This window comes from Tetrao urogallus (genome assembly GCF_951394365.1).
Source record: "Tetrao urogallus genome assembly, chromosome: 5".
Classification (NCBI taxonomy): Eukaryota; Metazoa; Chordata; class Aves; order Galliformes; family Phasianidae; genus Tetrao; species Tetrao urogallus.
Genome location: NC_136818.1, coordinates 44,986,887 through 45,008,535, shown reverse-complemented (window position 1 = coordinate 45,008,535; position 21,649 = coordinate 44,986,887). Strand labels below are relative to the sequence as shown.

Below are 21,649 nucleotides of genomic sequence, written 5' to 3'. Positions count from 1 at the left end.
ATTTAGCTTCCCAAAAGTATGTCTCAAAACTAGTTTTTCTGTATCTTAGACTAAACTCCATGCTATGCGTGTTTTGTGTAATGTCTTAAGCTGACTGTTGTGTTTATTTCAGCCTTTGTCAACTCAGCTGTGAAATTGAGTGAAAAGCCAGATTAGTTCTGCAAATTGGACCCTTACTCAGTTTCAACATTTTGGGGAAAACTTTATAGAATGCCTTTTCTCCATAATGCTTAAACTCCTCATTAATAAAAAGAAATTGGCTTTCTATCAGTCTGGTCCAATTAATACCTTGCCTGAAGTGTTTCTGTGGCAGAGATGAAGTTTACAGGCTTAAATGTTATTCTCACAGCAAAATAGTTGTATTCATAATACAGGTACTTTGGTAGTATTAAGGCAGAAGGGAATTCCTGTTGCTAGACAGTGAGTTTTATCCTCACTTCTTCTCGCTTACCTTGCTATTTTAACATTTTATGGTTGTGAAAACTAATCATAAACAAAAAACTGGACTCTGGATTCTTCATGAAATTGTTTTAAGTGAGGAAAAATATTGAGTTATCTTTTCCAGTGACAGCTGTTAGATAGGAGGGAATTATGTGAAATAAAGACACTGGTGTGTGTCAAGATGGATCACATCAATTCAATGCAGACATTATTTTTTTCTGAAAGTATAAACTTCAGAATTAGTTTATTGTTCAGCACGTGGGAACTATGATGGTATAAATGGATGTATAACATTAAGGAAGGAAGTCTCTGTTTCTGTGAGATGAGGGATGGGGAGTTCTATGAGCCTGTTCAGTCTCTGATACTGGCAATGCCTAAGTGTTGGTGATCAACTGAATGAATACATTTAGTAAAGAATAGAAAAGGAACTCATGCTGTGAATGTTGAGGGAGAAGGAGACAGTCATGCAAATTGCAAGACATTTATAACCTATTTTCTGAATATGAGGTAAAAGGTGCAGAATGGTTTTATCTAGACTGTTATCTACTGTAGTAATGATAGTTATTATTGGAATTATTCCAATAGGAATTATTGGAAAAAGAAGTGCTTCCTCATAGATAAGGTATATTGAGTTGTTAGTGAGACCAGACAATAATTTAGGATCATGAACAAAATCAAGTTAGAACTGAATTTTGAGTGCATACGTAATCTGCTAATGTCAGGATTGTGATGCTGTAAAAGACCTCTAAGGTTGAAATTCAGGCAGGGAAGCATTTGAGAGAGAAAAAAATGAGTTAAAATGAAACTTGCTGAAATTCAGTAGTTCCTGCAACTTTAACAGTGGAAAAGAACATAAAAATGTAATACTCTGTGGTTGCACTGTTGTCAAAACATGTCTCAGTAATAAATTAAAAAGACAAGGAGGTGTGGAAGAATGTAAATTAACAAAGTCTGCGGGTGTTAGTTCAAAACCTATGCTTAGAGGGGGGAGGAAAGGAAGAGGAGGTGGTGTACAACAGCACCAGGGAGAAACTTCTCCAGTACATGTACAGCAACTGGGCTTCTTGACAAAGGATTTTGTGTTTGGAAGGGAAGGAAGGAACTTTTGTTTAAACAGTAATGTTGTTTCCTCCTTAGCAGAGAAACATTATCTAGTGGAAGGATTTTTTTTTTCCCATGAATAGAAGCCCAGAAGAAGGACAGTGGGTGGATGTTCAGTTCATTGCTGTTAATAATTTTAAAGTGTGTGGCTGCAGTTTCAAGTTTCATGTACTGACTAACGTGAAAATAAATAAGAAATGAAGCAACTTTTTGAGAGCGTGTTTAATTTTGAGGAAGAGTAAGCAGTGTAGTGTGATATTGTGACAGGACTAAGGTTGAACAGTGCTTTTGTGCTCTTCTGTCCCATTTCCTTTGCAGGGGCTGTCTGTTATAAGGCTTATATTTTTCCTTTTCCAACGTAAATGAGTAATCGTGGTCATCTTGTCCACATGCAAATCCATAGCCATAATTTCTGAACAATAGCACTTCTTCATTACATTCCACAAACTTGCTTCTTTAGAGTGTTGTACTGTATATACACAAATAATGGGCTTTTGTAGGTCTTCCCTCACACATTCTTTTTGTAGCAGTCATCTACCTGCCTCCTTACACTGAAGAAGTTATTGATGTTCACAAATAGGTGTGTTTTAGATAACTTCAGGGATTTACTTTATATTTCATTCTTGTTAATGAGGAATACAGCAGCAGATTCAATCTTGATTTTTACATCTCAAGCAGAGTCATCAAGTCTGTGCTTTTTAGTGTTTCCTCTAACTTGGTTTAAAAAGAAAAAAAATATATCCATAATTGCCTTGCATTAGTTTCTATCTAAAGGTCTTTGTTCAGGTATTGTTTTTCAGTTTCTGTTAGTCCTAAGAAACCTGGAGGAAAGGTTCTTAAATTCCATGCAGAATAATAGAGCTTGTTTGCTACCATTGCTATAGAGGCATCAGAACTGTCAAATATCAGCAAAGAAATCCTGGAAACCGTAATACAAGCAGTATTCTTAAGAGGGTGGTGTTAATTCATAGATGGCTTAAACTGTTTAATTCCAATTGCTTACTGATTGGCTTGGGGTGTTTCAAATTTGTGTGTTTCCACCTGAAATCATGAGGACTAATAGAACCCAGAAAAACAACTTTAAATTTCTCAATAAAAGATTTTCATTTTTAAAATAAATATAAGTGCAAGAGACATTGACATAGCCATCGTAGCTATCCTAAAATTCTGAAAACTGGGTTATATCCAGTGGGAAGCACACATTTATTTTGGATGTTTTTCCTGAAAGATTAAGGCTTAGGGGTAGAGTAGTGAGAATGATGGGTTGTGGACCAAAAAACAAAGCATCTCTGTTTTTCGGGATCCAATCCATGCAGCAGTTGATTACTCCCTGATTTTCTGTTTGATAAAACCACATGTATTAATTGAGTATCACACTGGACAACGTAGTGCTACCACTGCATGATGTAGGTTGCTCCTGTTAGTGTTAGTGCACCAAACATCCTCTGAAGCATTGTTACTGGCTGCTTGACAAATTTGTTCTGTGTGTAAGAAGTAAATCTGGTGCTTGTGAGAAGATCACTCACTCTGTAGAAAGCCTGAATATTTTCACAGAAGCACTAAACTTAATCTGCACAGAGCATTTAAGAAAAATGGTGGCATGTGGAGTGATGCTCCTGACAGAGCAATTCTTCTGGCCTGCAGCCCATTCTTGAGGCCTCGTGGGAGTCGAGCTTGCCAAGAATAGAATACATCTTAGTTTTTTTTGTTAGGCTGCATACAGTGGCAAAATTAATACTGCTGGTGCATGTAAGTGGGGTTTTTGTAATGTACTGCTTTCTGAGGAGTAGATAGGCTGTTATCAGGTAGTGGAAGCAGGGGGGGGATGTAAGGGAAGAATGCTCCTGGTGATCCCCGTGAAGTAACTGAATCACTTAGATGTGCAGTAGGCACGGCTCTTGTCCTCATGTTCAAGCTAGTAGGTTAGGGCTGTGGTCAGCCATTGAAAAAATAGTTGCAGCCAGGCTGTAAACAAGTGCTCTTTGATCATTTCATTTATCTGTAGCATAGGGATAGGAAGTCCAGAATGGTCCCCCTCACTGTCTCTGCAGGTTCAGACTTTGATTAGCTGTGCAGTGAGAACTGAATTGTGGTATTTGGCCTGGTATTTGTGGTAGTCATTAATAGATCCCATGTATTTTCCCTCGTGTGGTTTCCTGCGCCATTCTACATGTGGTTGTTCAGCACAGCAAGGTTGGCAGGGCAAAAGAATCAAGGCAGGTCTGCTTGAACTAGCAGTTTCAGGGGCAGACATTCATCCAGCTACAAATTATACTGAAGCTGTGATGTCATGCTGAAGCCCTTAAGATTTTTTTTTTTTCTCTCTTTGTAGCAGTTCTTCCCTTTGCATTTGATCAGTTAGCTGTCTTCATATACAAATAAAATGTTCATGGTAGGAGCTTGAAAACAGTGCATGGCTGTGACCTGTTCTTCTCTAGCACCTTTAGAATACTTGTTTTTCTCATTGCTGTAAAATTGCCACACTTGCAGTTTGTGAAGTGCTGAATTTATTTTTGTGAAAATTGGGGCATTTTGGCATTAGTCCGAGGTGCTTCCAGTGTAATAGAAGGACTAGCTGAACTGTTTTGGTTGTGTTAGCCAAGTGTGGAATATAAATTAGAACTGTAGGTAGTAATAAGCTGCACAGCAATTTTGTGGTGAATGCCTTCTTTTGTTTTGATTCTGTTCCAATTGCTAAAATGGCCAAAGAACTTGGGGGGCATTATGTGTACTAATCAAAATAATCACCCGCATCAGGAAGAGGATTTGAATTCTGGTGAAGAGGAAAAATAGAAAGGTTAAGTAAGGTAAGTTTGCACTGGTGTGGGATTGTAGTTTGAGGAAGAAATACTGCGCATTGTTTTAGATGGAATGTAGTAGGTCATGTGCACTCCAAACACCATCTTTATAATAACCTCACAAGATCATAATGAAAGTTCAATAGTGTGAATTTGTAATGTGTTTGCCTGTGCTGATGAGGGGGAAATTTTTAGTCGTCTATTACAAGCCATATTTTTTCACTTAAGGTAGATTGTTGGACTGAGTTTTGGTTATGATGTTGATACTTTTTTTGCTGCTTTAAGACTGAATTTGAGACTGGCAAAAAGGGTCTGAGGCCGATACTCGTTGCTGTAGAAGCTGATTTACTGGTGATAGGAACCTTAAAGACAAACAGAAGATTCATGTTCCTGATGGCCTTTTCCTGCTTGTAATGTGTGTGCCATTGGACAACCCTTGGCTGTAGAGGAAGACTCATTGCATGTACAACTGGGATGCATAGCATATGAGATTACATAAAGCCAAGACTTGTTGAAATGTTTTGTTATTTTGCCTGAAATTAGATTTATAATCCATGTATTCGTTCACTGAATAGCGGGGCTGGATTCTTTTAAGCGTTGTTTTTGAATTTTTTCTTTTTTTTTTTTTTTGTCTATTCTAGTTTAATCAAGTAGGATTTTTTTTTGTTGTTGTTTTCTCAGTACATGGTTTACAAAAATAGGATTTTTGCAACAGTGTAAGTAGGTATGCGATTTAAGAGAAATTGGTAGCTTTTGAAGACACAAGTTAATAGTAAGTATTGAGGCACAAGTGCTGCCTTCTTTAGTGCCCTACAAAATTGTGAAAATTGACAGAGTTGGAAGTAATTCTCAGGAAGTCACCTAACCTGTTCTGCACTGTTGCGGGGCTTAATTGAGGTCATGCTTGAAGTAGGTATAGCCTAACTTTGATCCTGTGATCAAAAAGTCATGCTTTTCAGCAGTCCTGCTTTTCTTTGTAAAATGTGAATTAATATATTAAAATCTGTTTGGTTTCTTTTAACCTTTTACAGTGTCTTATGTCTCTCTGCTAATACTCTACCATAATTGATTGGGAAGAAAGAAGTGCTAGAGACTCTAAACTGATGCCCATCCCAGTATAGGTGTTGTTGCTAGACATATTTTGCTGTTTAAATGGCGCAGTTTAATTTTCATGCTATCTGAATCTGTCTCCCAGGCATCACAGTAGTAACTTTGGACTTTTGAATTTTAACAGGTTTCCATCTGAGTGCCACTGTGGTACCCCCGCAGATGATGTCACCCAAAGGTGCATACAATGTGGCAGTGATGTTTGACCGATGCAGGATCACATCATGCAGCTGTACCTGTGGTGCTGGGGCCAAGTGGTGCGCTCACGTCGTGGCGCTCTGTCTCTTCCGGATACACAATGTAGGCCTTTAAGTACACTTCTGCTCTCCCCCAGCATCCACTTCTCTGAGTCTCTTGTCATTACAATTTTATGCAACATGAGCACTCTTTAGGGAAATTGTTCTTGGCACTCCTTTTGGTTACAGATTGTGCAAATGTGCACTCATAGTTGCAGTCTGCAGTGTGAATTGACTGAAACTCTAAGCTGCAGAATGTCCTTTGATAATGTGCAAATTGTTCAGAGTAGATACAGCTGTTTTTTGGGCCCTTCCTGTTTCTCACTTAAATGCTAAAGTTATTCATTCTTTCTCAGTTCTGCAAGGAGTGCAAGATCATCAATAGTTAGTCTTTTATTAAAAGACCTGATTGTAGGATCACTGAGGGTGCAGAAGGAAAGTAATTTTGATCTCTACTGGCCTTTATGTACGTCCATTCGTTTTAACTCATACTGAGACAGACAAGTGTCATTTTTGATCTGTAGATTTCAAACGTTCAGTATCTTTATAATTTTACTTGACTGCTAGCATTCTGCATGGCCTTGTATAAAGGAGAAAGTAGGTATTTCCTGTTCCAAAGATTTCAGGTGAAAACAGGTACAATCAACACGCAATATACAAGCTGGGGGTTCAGACTTATATAGCTGTTTATTTTTTCAGTCTTTATGAAGCAATGAGAACTTTATTTTAAGGGAGGATGAAGTGTGGATGATTGAAATAAACTGAAGGTTTTCTACTGTTTCAGAATATTTTATAGCTAACGTGGTTATGATCAACTCCAATTTCTTTAAATGAGTGCTCATAACCTGATGAAGCTTAATAACATTTCACAATGAGCAATTGCAATAGGCTTAAATTCATCCTTAGGTGTAATCATTGGAATATCAATTCACTTTCTGTACTTAAGGCAGGAAAGTTGTCAAAAAAAAGAGAAAAAAAAAAAAAAAGAATTCTGTTTCAAAATAGCTTCATTTTTAAAAGTGGATATTGAAACTCAAAATTTTCAGTAACAGCATTTACTCTCAAAATTTCAACTCTGTAAGATAAAAATGACCACTTTCTGCCTAGTCCTTTCTTGTACCTGAAAGGTAACAGCGAAAGCATTTTCATATTTGTGTATATTAGCTGCTTTGTAGCAAATTACAAGCCAAGGGATATTGTTGCTGATAAATTGATATCAGAAGCATCCTTATTATCAAAGTGCATTTTCCTGCTTCTAGGTTAAATTTTGGTTGTGTTCCATTTGGTACTTCTTATTCCATGTAGTGAACAAAGTTAAGAAACTGATATTTATTGTATAATTTGTTGTTTGAAGATATGGGAAGAGGCTGGTTTTAAGGGAAAAAAAAAATCTGTAGTGAGATAAATGAGGCAGTTGTGAGTCTGTGAAATGGCCCCCCACAGCGCTTTGTTGGTTGCTTTGCCAGAGGCTTGAAGAATTGTGTCCCATTTTAGAGGACTGTTTGCAAAATCCCTGCCAGTATTTGTGCAATTGCTAGAAACAACAGATTTTACGCACAGCTGCTAAGGCAGTTTCTTTGACGAGAAACTCTTAAAAACAGTTTTGCTAAAACGTAGACAGCTTATTTGCATCTTATCAGCAGTGCTCTGCTTAATGACGTGAAGAGACCAAGCATGATATGCATCAGCATAGCCACTGTTCATGACACTTTGCCCACTTAGTGGGCACTTCATTATGCCTGATCTGTAGATGGCAATTTATATATCCTCTTCTTTATCCAGGCATCTGCGGTATGCTTACGAGCACCTGTTTCTGAGTCCTTGTCTCGGCTACAAAGAGACCAATTGCAAAAATTTGCTCAGTACCTAATCAGTGAACTTCCACAACAGGTAAATGGGGACAATCAATAGGACTGACTTCTTGTTAAATTCACTTGCTGATGTTTTGGATGAATTTATGTGATGTCTTTTGTTACAAGATGACTGGTTTTTCTATGTGATTGTAAGTTGCTGGGAAGGCTTTTAGTTCTTGCTCTTTTCAAGCTTGTTATTCTATTATTCAACAATCGTCTACTGCTGAGTGAAAGATTAGAAGTGTCTTTAAAAGAAGAAAGAGAAGTGTATTAGCTTGAGGAGGAAGTAAAGTTCAAACACAGTAAAATAACTACAGGGTGGTGAAAAAGTTTGGTGAGAATAAGTCAAGTTATTTCTTTTTTTGGTGTTTTTTTTTGTTGTTGTTGATTAAATGGATAAGACTACTTAGGGGGGATGTGTTTTATATGCTCCAGGTAGCTACTTTCTAATGCACCCAAGTGGTGACCTTTTAACTTCCCCCAGTGCAGCCTCTTGCTGATCTTGCAAGAATCATTTGGGTTGTGGAAAGTAACAGACGTTACGTATTGTTAGTTAAAGGCAAAATCTGCTCCTTTATTCTTTAAATAATAGAGTAGTGCAAGATCAGGTCATTTCTGTAATCTGTCTAAAATGCTTACACTTATTGCGCCAATGTACCTAAGTGACTGTGAAATGTTTGCATGAAAATTAAAAATATAAGGGCTTGGCAACATTTAATGCTTATTCAACTGAAGGAGGTTGAGAGACGCTGCCCTGCATGAGTTTGTCTCATTTCAATATTGTGTGCATTATGTCTAAGACTTACGTTACTGTCAGCATGTGCTGATGTATTATGATAGTATGCTTGGGACACTAAGATATTCTATTGGTACAACACCCTCTAAATTTCCATCAGAAATACTAATCTTCTTAGGAAACAAAGAAATAATATAAAATGAAAATGGTGATTTAAAAAAAAACCTCAACAACTAAACTAAACCACTTTTTTTGATGCTGAACATCAATACTGTATGATTCTTGCTGTGTTAAATGAAAGACAGTTTCTCTTCCCTGCTTGGGGTCTCAAAGCTTTATGTGACTAGTCTGATGTTAAATAAAGAAGAGCACTAAAAAGTTGATAGTGGTGCTCCTAGTTTCCTGGGTAGCATGTGAGCTGTTTGATATAATGCTTTCATGTATTCTGTCTGCTTCTTTTTGGAGGGTATATTTTTCCTTTCATGTGTACCAGCTGTGAATCAATACATCTGGACAGTTTAATTATTACTCTCTTGCCAGATAGTCTGAAACAGTGCTGCCCAACAGAAAAGCTTAGGTTTTCTTGGCAGATGCATCTTAATCTTTGTTATGTAATTCCCTTGAAAAAGGAAAGGCATGGCCCAAACTGTTCTAGCGGTCTCATTGCTGGTGTCTGATATTTCTGAACTTTGATGTACTGGGCCTGAATCTTGACTGTATGTTATAAGATTAGTGTAGGCCATTCACATGATTTTATTTTGTAGAAATATGAAATGTCCACAGCTGTTGTATGGAGAGAGGTGAGGAAATATCAGACTTTCTGCTGCAATTCATTTAAATCCTAACTTCCTAAACTGTTCCTAAACTAAAGTATGTATGTCGAGGACTAAGTGGATCTAAGTTCCGAGCCCAGGCTTAGATTGAAATAAGGGAAGAACAGTTTCCTGCTATGCATTTCTTTACTTTCAGAAAGGCCACCTTAAGGGTATGTCTACTCAAGACTGCACAGTCAGTTGTGAGCCTTCTCTGCTTACACGCTGAACTGACTGGAGTCTACGGCTGCATTCATTTTGTGCTGACATTGCATTAGTTTACTGCTGACTAAGTTAAAATATATATGGTCTCTCTGTGAAAAGCATGGTAAATGAGCTAGGTCCTCCTGAAAAGTTATGTGTAGATGTTCCGTTTGCGCCTCTGTTCCCTTCAGCTTGATTTTAAGAGAAATGATGTAGGAACAAGAAATATAGAACATTTACAAGTGCAAGAAAATGGTGACATTGACTGTGCTCGCTTCCATACCTCACAACATTAGCTGTAGTATTGCTGTAGTATTGCTCTGTCTCCTCAAGAAATGAGAAAGCAGCTGATAACCTATGGTTCTTTCCTGTACTATTTAGAGTGTGAACGTAGGAGGTCAGCTTTGAACGTTGTATTTGCTCCGAGAGAGGAGAAGGAAGTGTAACAACTACTTTGTAGAACCTTTAGCACCCTCTACCGTTCTTTCTGAAAAGATGACTTTGATACAAATACTGTGAGTCCTTTAGTTAGGAAAATCCAGGCAGATTGTCAGCTGTTTATATTAGGGTAAGAAACACTGTTTATACTGAAAGTTTCCTTTGTGTTTGCAGATTCTTCCAACTGCTCAGCGTTTGCTGGATGAACTGTTATCTTCTCAGTCAACTGCAATCAACACAGTGTGTGGAGCCCCAGGTAACCTGGGGTAATATGTTATTTCAGTAATCTGTGTTAAAGACAGAAAACAGATACATTTCTTATTGCCTTGAGTTTCTGAACTGGTAGGTTACTGAGTGTCTGGGATTGGAAGTGAAGGTCAAGGAAAAAGGTTAAGTACAAGCAAGCACGTAGGGCAGCTGTAGGAAATTGTTGCTGTAATGGACTCCTTGGAGTAAATTCAAAGAAAGGCAGCATCAGACAATGCACTTTTCTAACAGAAGATTTTTCTATTTAACTACTTTAGTTCCAGGAAGTGTTGGTTGGAATGAATCTCTCCTTTCAAGTAGAAGGTTGGTTATTGGTAACACTCTAATGAGTTAGCTGTGGCTTGGGCTAGCTTAGCCATGTCTCAGTTATCAGAGAAGTTATAGTGTATTCCTATTTTAATGCTACATTACCCTTCTGGTCCAGAGTTTTCTTAATATCCAATATGAATACTCCATTTTTAATTATTTCTGTTATCTTGCACTACCAGTAGGTGTTTATCTGTGACTCCAAGTATCTGTAGGCTCTTAATGATCACCCCTCACCCTCTTCTTCTTTGTCAGAACAAGCCCAGCTTCCTCAGTCTCTCCTCGTAGGTCAGTGTTCTGTGCCTATGTATCCCTCTGTTATAATCCTATCTGATTTGTGTTCAGCTTGGTGCCTACTGTAATCACTAAACTATTTCAACTAGTCAGCAACTTGACTTTCAGTCTGTATTGGTGCATGGGGTTTCCTATCCCAAGTGCAGAAGTCCATATACTTTCTCAAAGAAGTTAATTGGTTTCTGTTGGTATAATCTGTAAGTTTCTCCCAGTCCACCTGGCTTTACTGCTGCTGTTTCAGCATGCCAGTCGTGTCTCCCAATTAAGCATTGCCAATAAGTTATTCAGGTAAGTATAATATTTTGAGATAGTTGTCCAGTGGGTGAAATAAACTGAGTAACACTGCTTTGTGCTCTCTATAATCCCTGTGGTTGGGCACAACGAGAAAAATCTCTTCAAAACCTGTGTATGTGTTCTTGTGTCAAGATCCCACTGCTGGACCCTCTGCATCAGATCAAAGCACCTGGTACCTAGATGAATCTACCCTGAGTGACAACATAAAGAAAACCCTTCATAAATTCTGTGGGCCCTCTCCTGTTGTTTTCAGGTAAATGATCTTTTCCTGAAGAGAAAAAGAAATGTTGCTGTAATCTGTAAATTTATTCACTATTTGGTGTATACTCTTTCATGATGCTATGGTATAAAGGATGCCTAGTTTTGAGGAAATAGTATTTTTGTGTAGCTTGTCCAGTGTTGCTATGGTGGAGCACACTGTATTTGCACAATACCTTACTTGTGTGGTGGTCCCAGTCTCATCATATGTTTCCTCTTCTAAGTTAAGCGTGGCTGTCCCATCTAGGATGCAAACACACTTCTGGATGTTGAATATACTCAGGATTTTGTGTGGCTGTGCTTGCCTTTTTTTTTTTTATTTTTTTTTATTTTTATTTTTTTATTTTAAACCCCTTGCTTCTGTTTTATCTACAGTGATGTGAATTCCATGTATCTCTCTTCCACGGAGCCTCCGGCTGCTGCTGAGTGGGCCTGCCTTCTGCGTCCCCTGCGAGGGAGAGAGCCTGAGGGAATCTGGAACCTACTTTCTATTGTGCGGGAGATGTTTAAGAGACGGGACAGCAACGCTGCTCCTTTGCTGGAGATTCTGACTGACCAGTGTCTGAACTATGAGCAGGTACCTGAGCACCCTTGCCTTGGAGGGAGAAATTCCAGAGAACGAAGCTGAGTCAATGGCTGATCCCCATGTATCTGTAGAATTTATCTCTGAGTAACTTTTGCTTCTCCGCTCTAAATTTGTTATCCTTTGCTCCTGTGATGATTCAGTGTTCTCTCAGCAATGTTATATCCCCCAAATACCTCAACTTTTCAAGCAGGAATATATGAAGTCTGCACTATTTTATTTAAGTTTGATTTGATTTTGGCTAGTCAAGATTAATTATTGTAATGATTTTTTTCTAAACAAAGTACTTCACATACGTACTGTCATTTTGACAAAACGTACAGAAATGTGTTGGGCAGTAAAATCTCATATTCTTTGGTTTTGATGTGTTTGAGTCGTGAATTTTTTGATATATATTTTATTAATATAAGGAAAAAGGTGTCTATTTACAGTTTGTGATACTTTGTAACATAAAATACAGCGCGGGTTTCCTTATTATGCATCCTCCAGATGTGAAGGTCTTTAGCAAGAGAGCACCTTGTGAATGCTTTGTTCTGCAGATATGTGCCTTGTAAACAAAAGTAAATACAAATTGAGAGGTTCTTATAAAGTAATACTGCTTTAATCTCGTAGTTATTTTGGAGTCATGAAAACATGGTACTAACTAAGCTTCTTTTTTGCTGTGGATATGAAGTTAGATGAGAGCGGGGATGTTAGGCACAACAATGCTCCACTGAACATTTTCTTCTGCAGATAACTGGCTGGTGGTACAGCGTGCGGACGTCTGCGTCACACAGCAGTGCTAGCGGGCACACGGGACGCAGCAATGGGCAGTCAGAAGTAGCTGCTCATGCCTGTGCAAGTATGTGTGATGAGATGGTGGTTCTTTGGCGGCTGGCTGTCCTTGACCCAACTATAAGTCCACAGAGGTGAGCAACAGAATCAGCTATTGTATGGGAACTAGGACTGCTTAAGCAGTGGACTGCAATCTCTCATTCAGTTTTGTGATATGTGTGCACAGAGTTTTTTCCTGTAGATGTGTTGTGTTTGTATCATTACCTCGTTAAAGTGTTGAACCGTTACGCAGTCCTTCTGCACTGTGTACTACAGTTTACAGTTTAAGAGCAAATCGCTTTTAACTACTGTTGCTGCTCACTTCTAGCAACTCCACATAATGTGAATAATATGTTGTTTTCTGGGCATTTTGCTTTACACAGAAGTGTATGTCTGCATTTCAGTGTCTCAGTGGAGAATGTGTCTTTGGTAATACAGGCTACCAATACATTTTAATGCTTTTTAATTTTAACAATTCAACACTTTAATGTATTTATGTTTAGCCCAGTAATTAATGATTTTCTGTATCAAGAGAAACTGCTTATTTGCTTTTTGTGCTCTTAGGGAGCTTATTCTCTGGAGTGTGTTGGCAAACAGTGTCACTGGTATCATTTTTTTTGCCAGTGTTTTTGATAGCCCGAGGAAAAATTGTGAAGCTTAGACAGTTTTCTGAATCACGTCATGCCTCGGTAAATCACTGCCATCTTTATGTGGTACAACTTGATTAGCAGTTGAGTTATTGATTGCTCAAGTTGAGTACTGTGGTCAACACTGGTAAATTTTTTTTAGTATATGCAGTCTATAAAGTGTGAAGTGCAAAATATACTGAGTAAGTCTAATGTGATATATGTGGTCAGAAAATGTTTTTCAGGGTGAATGAAAATAGTTACACATGAACAGCATTTGGTTTTTGTGAATTGTTGTGTGACATGAGTAAAATGCTTTATCTTTAGAAGGTACACCAGGGATGCTAAAATGGGTGCAGTTTCTGTCTTGTACAGTCTGCAATATGAAGTATCTAAATACAGGAGATGAAGACAAGTAAAAAACTATAGAAAACTGGGAATGAAGTTTAAAATAAACAAAACCATCAATTGACTTGTGTTGGAAAAAAAATAAACAGATACGGTTTTAGCCTTTAATAAAGTATATAAAAGCGCTACATGTATTCATGTTCAAGCTATCTGGTGCAGTTCAAAATTGCTCAGATCTACTTGAATTCATGCATAATTGAAATACTTCTGCTTAATTTCCTGTTCTCTTGGCATTTGAATAGTCACCAAGAAGATCCCTCTTTTATCCATCGTTGATATCCTTTCCAGTGAATTGTAAGGAGAATTGCTACTGCATTTTTAATTCATTGCAGGTGCTCATCCTTATGTTACCTTTCCTAAGTAATTCCCTCTCCTCTTTCTTACTTCTGAAAATCCTTTCCTCAAGCTCTAATGGCCTGCTCCCTCGTAATTAATTTCTTCAGACAAATGGAAGCATTCTGTGCTGTTTGATGACATTGTTTTCTGTTGCTTTCAATAGGTAAGAGGGTTTAAGTGTTGGGCTTGTACCTCAGATCTCTAAGATCTGTGGCAGGAACAGGACAGCAGTTTATTGAGACACTTGGCATGAAGACTTTTCTAGAAACGTATTGAATTAGATCACTTAAACATTGTTACCCATTCAGACTAACTTGTTTGCCTATTTAGGCCATACCTGAGATTTGGAGCTGCAAAATGCAAAAATGTTTTGTCCTTCCTGTGGTAACATGAGGCATGGGACTACCTGCTTGTGTGGTATAAGGCAGAGGGTAGAGCTGCCACTGACTGGTTTTCAGGTCACCCGAGAAAGGTATTGGGCACAGTTTGGTAAAAAGAATCATTATAGAATGGTTTGCGTTGGAAGGGACCTTTAAGATTACTTAGTTCCAACTCCCTGCTATAGGAAGGGACACCTCCCTCTAGACCATGTTGCTCGAAGCCCCATTCAGCCTGGCCTTGAATGCTTTCAGGGAGAGGGCATTTACAATCTCATTGGGCTACCTGTTCCAGTGCCTCACCACTCCCACAGTAAAGAATTTCTTCCTAATATCTGGTCTAAATCTACCCTCTTCCAGTTTATAACCATTTCCCTTTGTCCTTTCTATGTGCCTTTCTAAAAAGTCCTTCCCTAGCTTTCCTGTAAATCCCCTTCAGGTACCCCTTTCTGAGGATAACAGCTCACTGGAAAACTCTCAAAGCAGGCTGTTTTCAAGTAGAGATGCTTCCATTTTGGTGGCCAGCCCTTAAATGAGGTTAGAGAGGGGTGGACTAGGGTCTACCTCTTCCAGTTGCACAGGTGAATTGCTTGCACCTGTGCTCCCAGGGCTGGATACACCCCATGACCAGGTGCTCAATCACTGCTTCATGCTTTGACCTGTCAGTTCCCGTACACTGCTGTGCAATTGAGGTGAATTTAAGCCTACCGGCTTGTTTCAATTACGTTTTTGTCTTGCTTGTTCTGCAAGCAAACACAGGATTTGCAAAGTTATGTCTTCTGAGGATAGCCTGCTACAGCCTAAATTAAATTTTAGATAGGCATATCAGGGTAGAAAGATTCGTGCCTGAGAGGGAGACTGGGAGGTCCTGTGTGGCTTAGAGCTTCTCTGGGCAGGCTGTATCAGTTGTACTTGACAGGAGTTGTTAGCGGTGCTGTTTCACATCTCCTACAAATAGTTTTATCCTAGAAGTTAGAAGTGACCTATGAGAATCAAGTCCAGATCTTGTCATCAGACAGCATCACCCAAAATCCAAATCCAGTGTCTTAGAGTGGTGTCTGAACATCACTTGAACTCCAGCACTCGGGTTGTGCTTGCTGCCCTGTGCAGCCTGTTCCATGCCCACCACCCTCTGGTGCAGACCCTTTCCCTCACCTGAAGCTGCCCTCCTGACGCAGCTCCATGCCGTTCCCTCGGCCCTGTCGCCCTGTTGCTGTCACACAGCAGAGCTCAGTGCTGCCCTCTGCTCCCTGTGAGGAGCTGCAGCCACCATGAGGGATCCCCTCAGCTCCTCTGCTGAGCAAATCCAGGGGCCTCAGCTGCTCCTCACACACGTTGCCCTCAAGACCCGTCACCATCTTAGCCATCCTTTGGACACTCTCTGTTAGCTTTCTGTCCCTGTGTTGTGGCACCCAGAGCTGCACTCAAGTGCTGGAGGTGAGGCCACACAGTGCAGTTTTACGCACTTTCAAGAGCTCTTTGCCATGGCACTTGGTGGTCAGATTGCTGGGGCTCATGTTGCCAATTCCTTATTTGAAGCAGGTAACAAAAGAAAGCAGTGTTTCAATTTAAACCTCCCAGTTTGTATCGTGCTTTCTTGATGGTACTGCTCACATCTTGTTCTATGTTGTGGGCCTGTCTAGGATTGGTTATTTTTAGACCCGTTTCCTTTTTCTAGTCTGCCGTCTTACTGATCTTGTCTATACTTAATTCAAAAAAAGAGCTTTCTGAACAAAGGAGTGGTTTAAGAGGAAGTTTGTTGCTGGTGCATTTTATGTCTGCTCTCTAACCTATTCTTTTTCTTCTTCTCTTAGGCGCAGGGACCTTTGCTCCCAGCTCAGGCAGTGGCAGCTAAAAGTCATAGATAATGTTAAGAGAGGTCAGCACAAGAAATCACTGGAGAAGCTATTCCAGGGTTTTAAGCCAGCAGTGGAAGCCTGTTACTTCAACTGGGAGGAAGCTTATCCTATCCCTGGGATCACCTATAGCAGCACTGACAAGAAAAACTCATTCTGTTGGGTAAAAGCCATCCAACAGAGGAGCTGCCGGTTGCAGTGTGCAGAAGCTGCTTGTGAGGCTGGTAGAGCCCATGGACAGGAGCCTGGGGGACCATGTCTGCAACCTGGGGACAGGCTGCGTCCCTCACCCCAGGAGCCAGCGGTTCGTCCAAAGGAACTTACTGGAAAGCGAAAAGTCGTCTCTGAAACACCGCAGAGAGTTCTGCGACGACTTTCAGCAGAAGGTGATAAAGCTGTGTATAAGACTGCAGTGGGCAAAGCTAAGTTGCCAGTGAGCAAAGGTTTGACCAGCAAGCATAGTGGGAAACGCCGCATGAGCAGTGAAGACAGCTCCCTGGAGCCGGACTTAGCAGAGATGAGCCTGGACGACAGCAGCTTGGCTCTGGGTGCAGAAGCCAGCAATACGTTTAGTTTTACAGAAAGCCCACTGAGCAGGAGCTACAGGGATGCCTTTGAGGAGGATGGTGGGGTGTACTTCTCTGAGGGACCTGAGCCCAGTGTCAGGAGCAGTTCCACAGGCAAGAAATCAACCAAGGATCCTGTGGGAGAGACAGGTAGTGGTGATGATGACCTGACTTCTGCAGATGAGAACAGTGGTGGTGTGAGCCTGAAGCCAGAAGAAGTAGGAGAGAATGGTGCGGCAGGTGGAGGGGATGATGGAGAAGAGGAAGATGATTACCAGGTATACTATCTGAATCCACAAGAGGTAGCCAAGGAAGATGATGACAAAGCTGAAGGGGGAAATGAAGAGGAACAGGATATGTTTGCTGGTATAAAGCCTCTGGAGCAGGAGAACCGGATGGAGGTGAGCAGAATCTAGTTCACAACATTGTTTTTCAGTTTTCTTCATGTATTACAAACCTCATGTTCTCTCCACTCTTCCAAGTATCGCAGTTAACCTAGTATGTTGTTATATAAGGTGATTATTAAGCCATCATTATATGGCTTAATTATATCATAATCCATTATATCATGAGATATCTACAGTCTTAATGTGGAAGTACCACACTTGCTTTCCTACAAGCTTAATTCCCTTCTACTGTGCAATTGTGTCCTAATTTTAGCTGGTCCTATATTGCAAATGTGTGCAAAACTGTTTTCTTTTCTCTAGCTGTTCAGACAAGGCAAAATAATGAGCAGAGTACTGCAGAGGGTCAGTACCAGGTCCTGTCCTGTTTAACATCTTAATGTTCTAGATGATGTGATAGAGTGCAAATTCATAGATAACACAGAAGTGGGGGGAGTGATGGATACACAAGAGTGTTGTGCTTCCATCCAGAGAGACTTTGTCAGGCTGGAGATGTGGGCTGACAAGAACCTCTTTGCATAAGAAGTGCAAAGTCCTGCACCTGGAAAGGAATAACTCCAGGCCACCAGTATGTGTTGGGGGTGCTACCTAGCTAGAAAGCAGCTTTGCAGAAAATGATTTAAGTGTCCTAGTGGATATCAAGTTGAACATGTGTCAGCAGTGTGCCCTTGTTGCTAAGAAAACCAAAAGTATTCTTGATTTCATTATGTAAAGTATTGTCAACAGGTTAAGAGAGGTAATCCTTCCCCTCTGCTGGATCCCCCTGTACAAGAGAGACTTGGACGTGCTGGAGAGAGTTCAATGGATGGCTACCAAAATGATTAAGGGACTGCATCATCATTCGTGTGATAAGAGGCTGAGAGAGAGGGGACTGTTCAGCCTGGAATAGAGGAGGCTTGGGATGTTATCAGTGTCCTGATACACCTGAAGGGAGGGTGTGAAGAAGACAGAGCCAGGCTCTTTTCAGTGGTACCAGTGCCAGGATAAAAGCAATGGGCACACAAGAGGTTCCACGTGAACACTAAGAAGCACTTCTTTGGTGTCCAGTGCACTAGCAGAGGCTGCCCAGAGGGGGTGTGGAGTCTCATCAAAAATTGTCCAGACGTGGACTTGAATAGCCTGCTCTGGATGTCTCTGCTTGAGCAGAGCTCTTGGACCAGATGACCTACAGTGGTCCTTTACAATCATTATGTGATTCTGTAAAAATTGAGCTGAAATTCAAAATAAGTAAGGTCAAGGATTGCCCACCAGGAGGAAAAATCTATCAAACTACATAAGCGGAAGTTCTTTGGAAGACCAGAGACAATCTAAATAGACACTGTCACATTTCTGTAATTACCTCAATATACATTCAGGGCTTACACCTAAATAGACAAGCAGTGAAAAAGGAGGTACATGGAAACAGTTATAGTCAGTCAGTTTCCTTTGAGTTATTCTCTGATCTCTTATAGCACTTGAAGGGAGGAACTATTTGTACATGATAAGCATTTTAGGGGTGTGCTTAGAGGAATGGTGGTGAAGGCTGAGGCAAGGAGTTCACTGAGCGTGCCTGCTGCTGAGATTAATTTGGAATTGTGTTCTACTGAGACTTTGAGAGGATTGGTTTGAGCAGGCTATCTCTAGCCTGAAGGTGTGTGATTTGAATATGATTACCTGCTCTTTCTTACAGATCCTGTTTGCCTGTGCAGAAGCCCTGTATGCACATGGATACAGCAATGAAGCATGTCGCTTAACTGTAGAACTTGCCAGGGACCTATTAGCCAACCCTCCAGATCTCAAAGTGGAGCAGCCACCAACTAAGGTAGAGAATACTTACCTAGTTTTGGGGATGGAGGGTAAAACAGAATAAAGATGTGGGAGATGGGTACATCAGCATTCCTAGGCGTTTCTTGTGTACTGTGATTCAGGTCCCTTCATTGATGTTGTCATTAACATACCTGATGTGTTGATGTGTCATTGACATACCTGATCACTGTGCACTTGTGAAGGAATATAAAGGAGAAAAAAGTGTAAGAGGCCATTCAGCTTGAGTTTGAATTTTTAAGAAACTCTGGTTTTGTTACAAGTTCCTCAGCCTGGTTTGTTAAGAGCTGCAGTTTTTTTAGGAACCTGTTTTGAATCTGGTTGAGCATCTGTTAAACGGGATAAAGCATCCTGTTTAACATCAAAGAATGTTTTGTTTAAGAGATACCTGCTACTATGTGCTATGAGATTATACAGCAATAAAGTCTTGATTTTCTTGTAGATTTGTGCAGGTGACCTGCCTGTTTCATATGTTTCTTTCTTAGTCTTTTTCTTACAGTGCTATTTCATAATGTGCACTGGAAATGTTAGGAGCTTTGCTGTTTTAGAATGCAAGATTGGATAGGAAAGAAAAAAGCATAAATTTCTGGAAAATTAGTTGTAGTGGCACTAAGCAGTTTAAAGAAAAGCTCCCCTGGAACAAACCAGGCATGCAGCATCTGCCTGCACAGCATCGGTCCAATACCGGACATGCACGTCATCAAAGGCCAACTCTTTATCATGTTGTGCTGAGATGAGATAGGGGGAGGAGTGATGGTGGTTAATAACCACTGGGATTTGTTATTCTTCAGCAAAGGAAATCACTTCTAAATGTGTTTTTTTTCTTCTGTCTCTTGTTATTGCAAAGAATAGGAGGGCGGGCATAGCATCATTTAGGATGTTTAAGAAAGCATCCTGTTACAAACTCTTTGTCAAACAGGGCAAAAAGAACAAGGTATCAACCAGCAAGCAAACATGGATGGCAACCAACACCTTGTCCAAAGCTGCTTTCCTGCTGACTGTACTGAGTGAGCGGCTGGAGTACCACAACCTGGCCTTCCGAATAGGAATGTTTGCTCTGGAGCTGCAGAGACCGCCTGCCTCTACGAAAGCACTAGAGGTAAAGAACATTTTAAAGGCAGTATCCATGATAAACATTGTGCTGCTTGAATGCTTATCATAGAATTACAAGGTTGGAAAGGACCTACAAGATCATCTAGTCCAACTGTCCTCTCATTACCATTGCTACCTCAAGCTACTAAACCATATCTTGTAGCTCCTCATCCAGATGCCTCTTGAACGCTGCTGAGGATGGTGACTCCCTGGGCAGGGCATTCCAGTGCCTGACCACTCTGAGAGAAAAAGTTTTTCCTTATGTCTAATCTTTTGGTTGCCTGGGAGAAAGGCCAGAGCCCTCCTCATCACAACCTCCTTTCAGGAAGTTGTGATGCTTATGGTTCCCATTTAAATTCTTGAAGCTAGGTCATTTTTTAATATGTTCTCTAAAAATTGTTTATACTGAGACAAAATGGGCTGTCCACAAATCCCAAGCATGTGTTGATTTACCAGAAATTTGATTAGAAATACCATTTCATTTGGGGTTGTCCTTCACTGAAATGACGACCAGACATCCTTGCCAAAAGGCCTATGAGTTCGTGTGAAGGTAGAGTCTTGAAAGTGTTTAAATGAGAACGGCATATTTTATGAGTATTTTATTTTAAATGCAGCAGTTTACTTCTTGTTATCTTAAGTATGTTTCCAGTTTGCTTGGACAATTTAGGAGGAAAAAAACAACCATTTGTAAACTGAATTGTCTATACTTGCATTGATGAAATAGTTTGAAATATATTTCTTAGGGTGTACTGCTACAGTTCTTTCATGATTGAAAATTGTTGCTCTTTGTGACATTGCATTTGTTGGCATATGCTCCTGTGCACACTGCAGATACATAGTTTTGGACACTGCCTAATTACTACTAGGCTTCCTGTTTAGAAAAGAGAAGTACTCAGTTAAGACCTTGTCTTTGATTTACAGCCGCATTGCTTTGAATGCAGTGTTGAGCATTCCCTGGAGATGTCTATTATTGCTAGTAATTCACCAAGTACACTTGTTACACTAATTATCTGTACTTCTTACAGTCTGATTACAAGATTAAGTGTGAGATTGGCAGTCACAAGCTACCTATGCTGTTTCAGAGAAAACAATCACTTTCAAATTTTCAAAATAGAACGAATGCAGAAATTGCATAGAGTATTAAAACGTAGGTCTTCACCCTGGTATGCTGTACTTGCTGCCACCCTGTGCTGTTATTCTCTACTCAATCCCTCTTGTGTCTAATGAGTGTACTTCTTAGCTTAGCATCCTTTTTTTTGTACGTGTCATCACTTCTATAGTGGCTTATCTAGTCAAACGCTTCTCCTGCTGTTCCTTTGATAGCTCAAGAGTGATAATTTGAGTGAAAAAGGAGGCTGTGTATAAATGTGGGTCAAGATGTATATTAAACTTGAAAATCTGATCTGGTGGTTGGCAAGCCTCCCCAGGGTGGAGGGGTTGGAACTAGGTTTGAAGATTTAAGGTTCCGTACAACCTAAGCCATTCCATGATAATTCTGTGATGTGTGTTCACTGTGGAAAGAATTGGGTGCTAAAAACTGCTGTAACGTGATGGACCAATAAAAACTATTGCCATACTTTCAACGTATGTACAGGGAAAAATGGTGCTGATGACAGTTCTGTTCCCTTGTGGTTACTGCC

General features: G+C 40.1%; 1 protein-coding gene across 1 annotated transcript in view; it reads left to right on the top strand.

Moving 5' to 3' along the window:
• ZSWIM8 (zinc finger SWIM-type containing 8) overlaps positions 1 to 21,649 on the top strand; it is a gene marked incomplete at both ends in the record, with an annotated part of 60,489 nt that overhangs the window by 24,802 nt on the left and 14,038 nt on the right. The window contains 9 exons of the mRNA XM_079535290.1: positions 5,575 to 5,747; positions 7,466 to 7,573; positions 9,901 to 9,982; positions 11,020 to 11,140; positions 11,521 to 11,722; positions 12,461 to 12,636; positions 16,103 to 17,111; positions 18,784 to 18,915; positions 19,837 to 20,016. Of these exons, the coding sequence (XP_079391416.1) occupies positions 5,575 to 5,747; positions 7,466 to 7,573; positions 9,901 to 9,982; positions 11,020 to 11,140; positions 11,521 to 11,722; positions 12,461 to 12,636; positions 16,103 to 17,111; positions 18,784 to 18,915; positions 19,837 to 20,016 (2,183 nt within the window). The remainder of the gene's footprint in view (positions 1 to 5,574; positions 5,748 to 7,465; positions 7,574 to 9,900; positions 9,983 to 11,019; positions 11,141 to 11,520; positions 11,723 to 12,460; positions 12,637 to 16,102; positions 17,112 to 18,783; positions 18,916 to 19,836; positions 20,017 to 21,649) is intronic.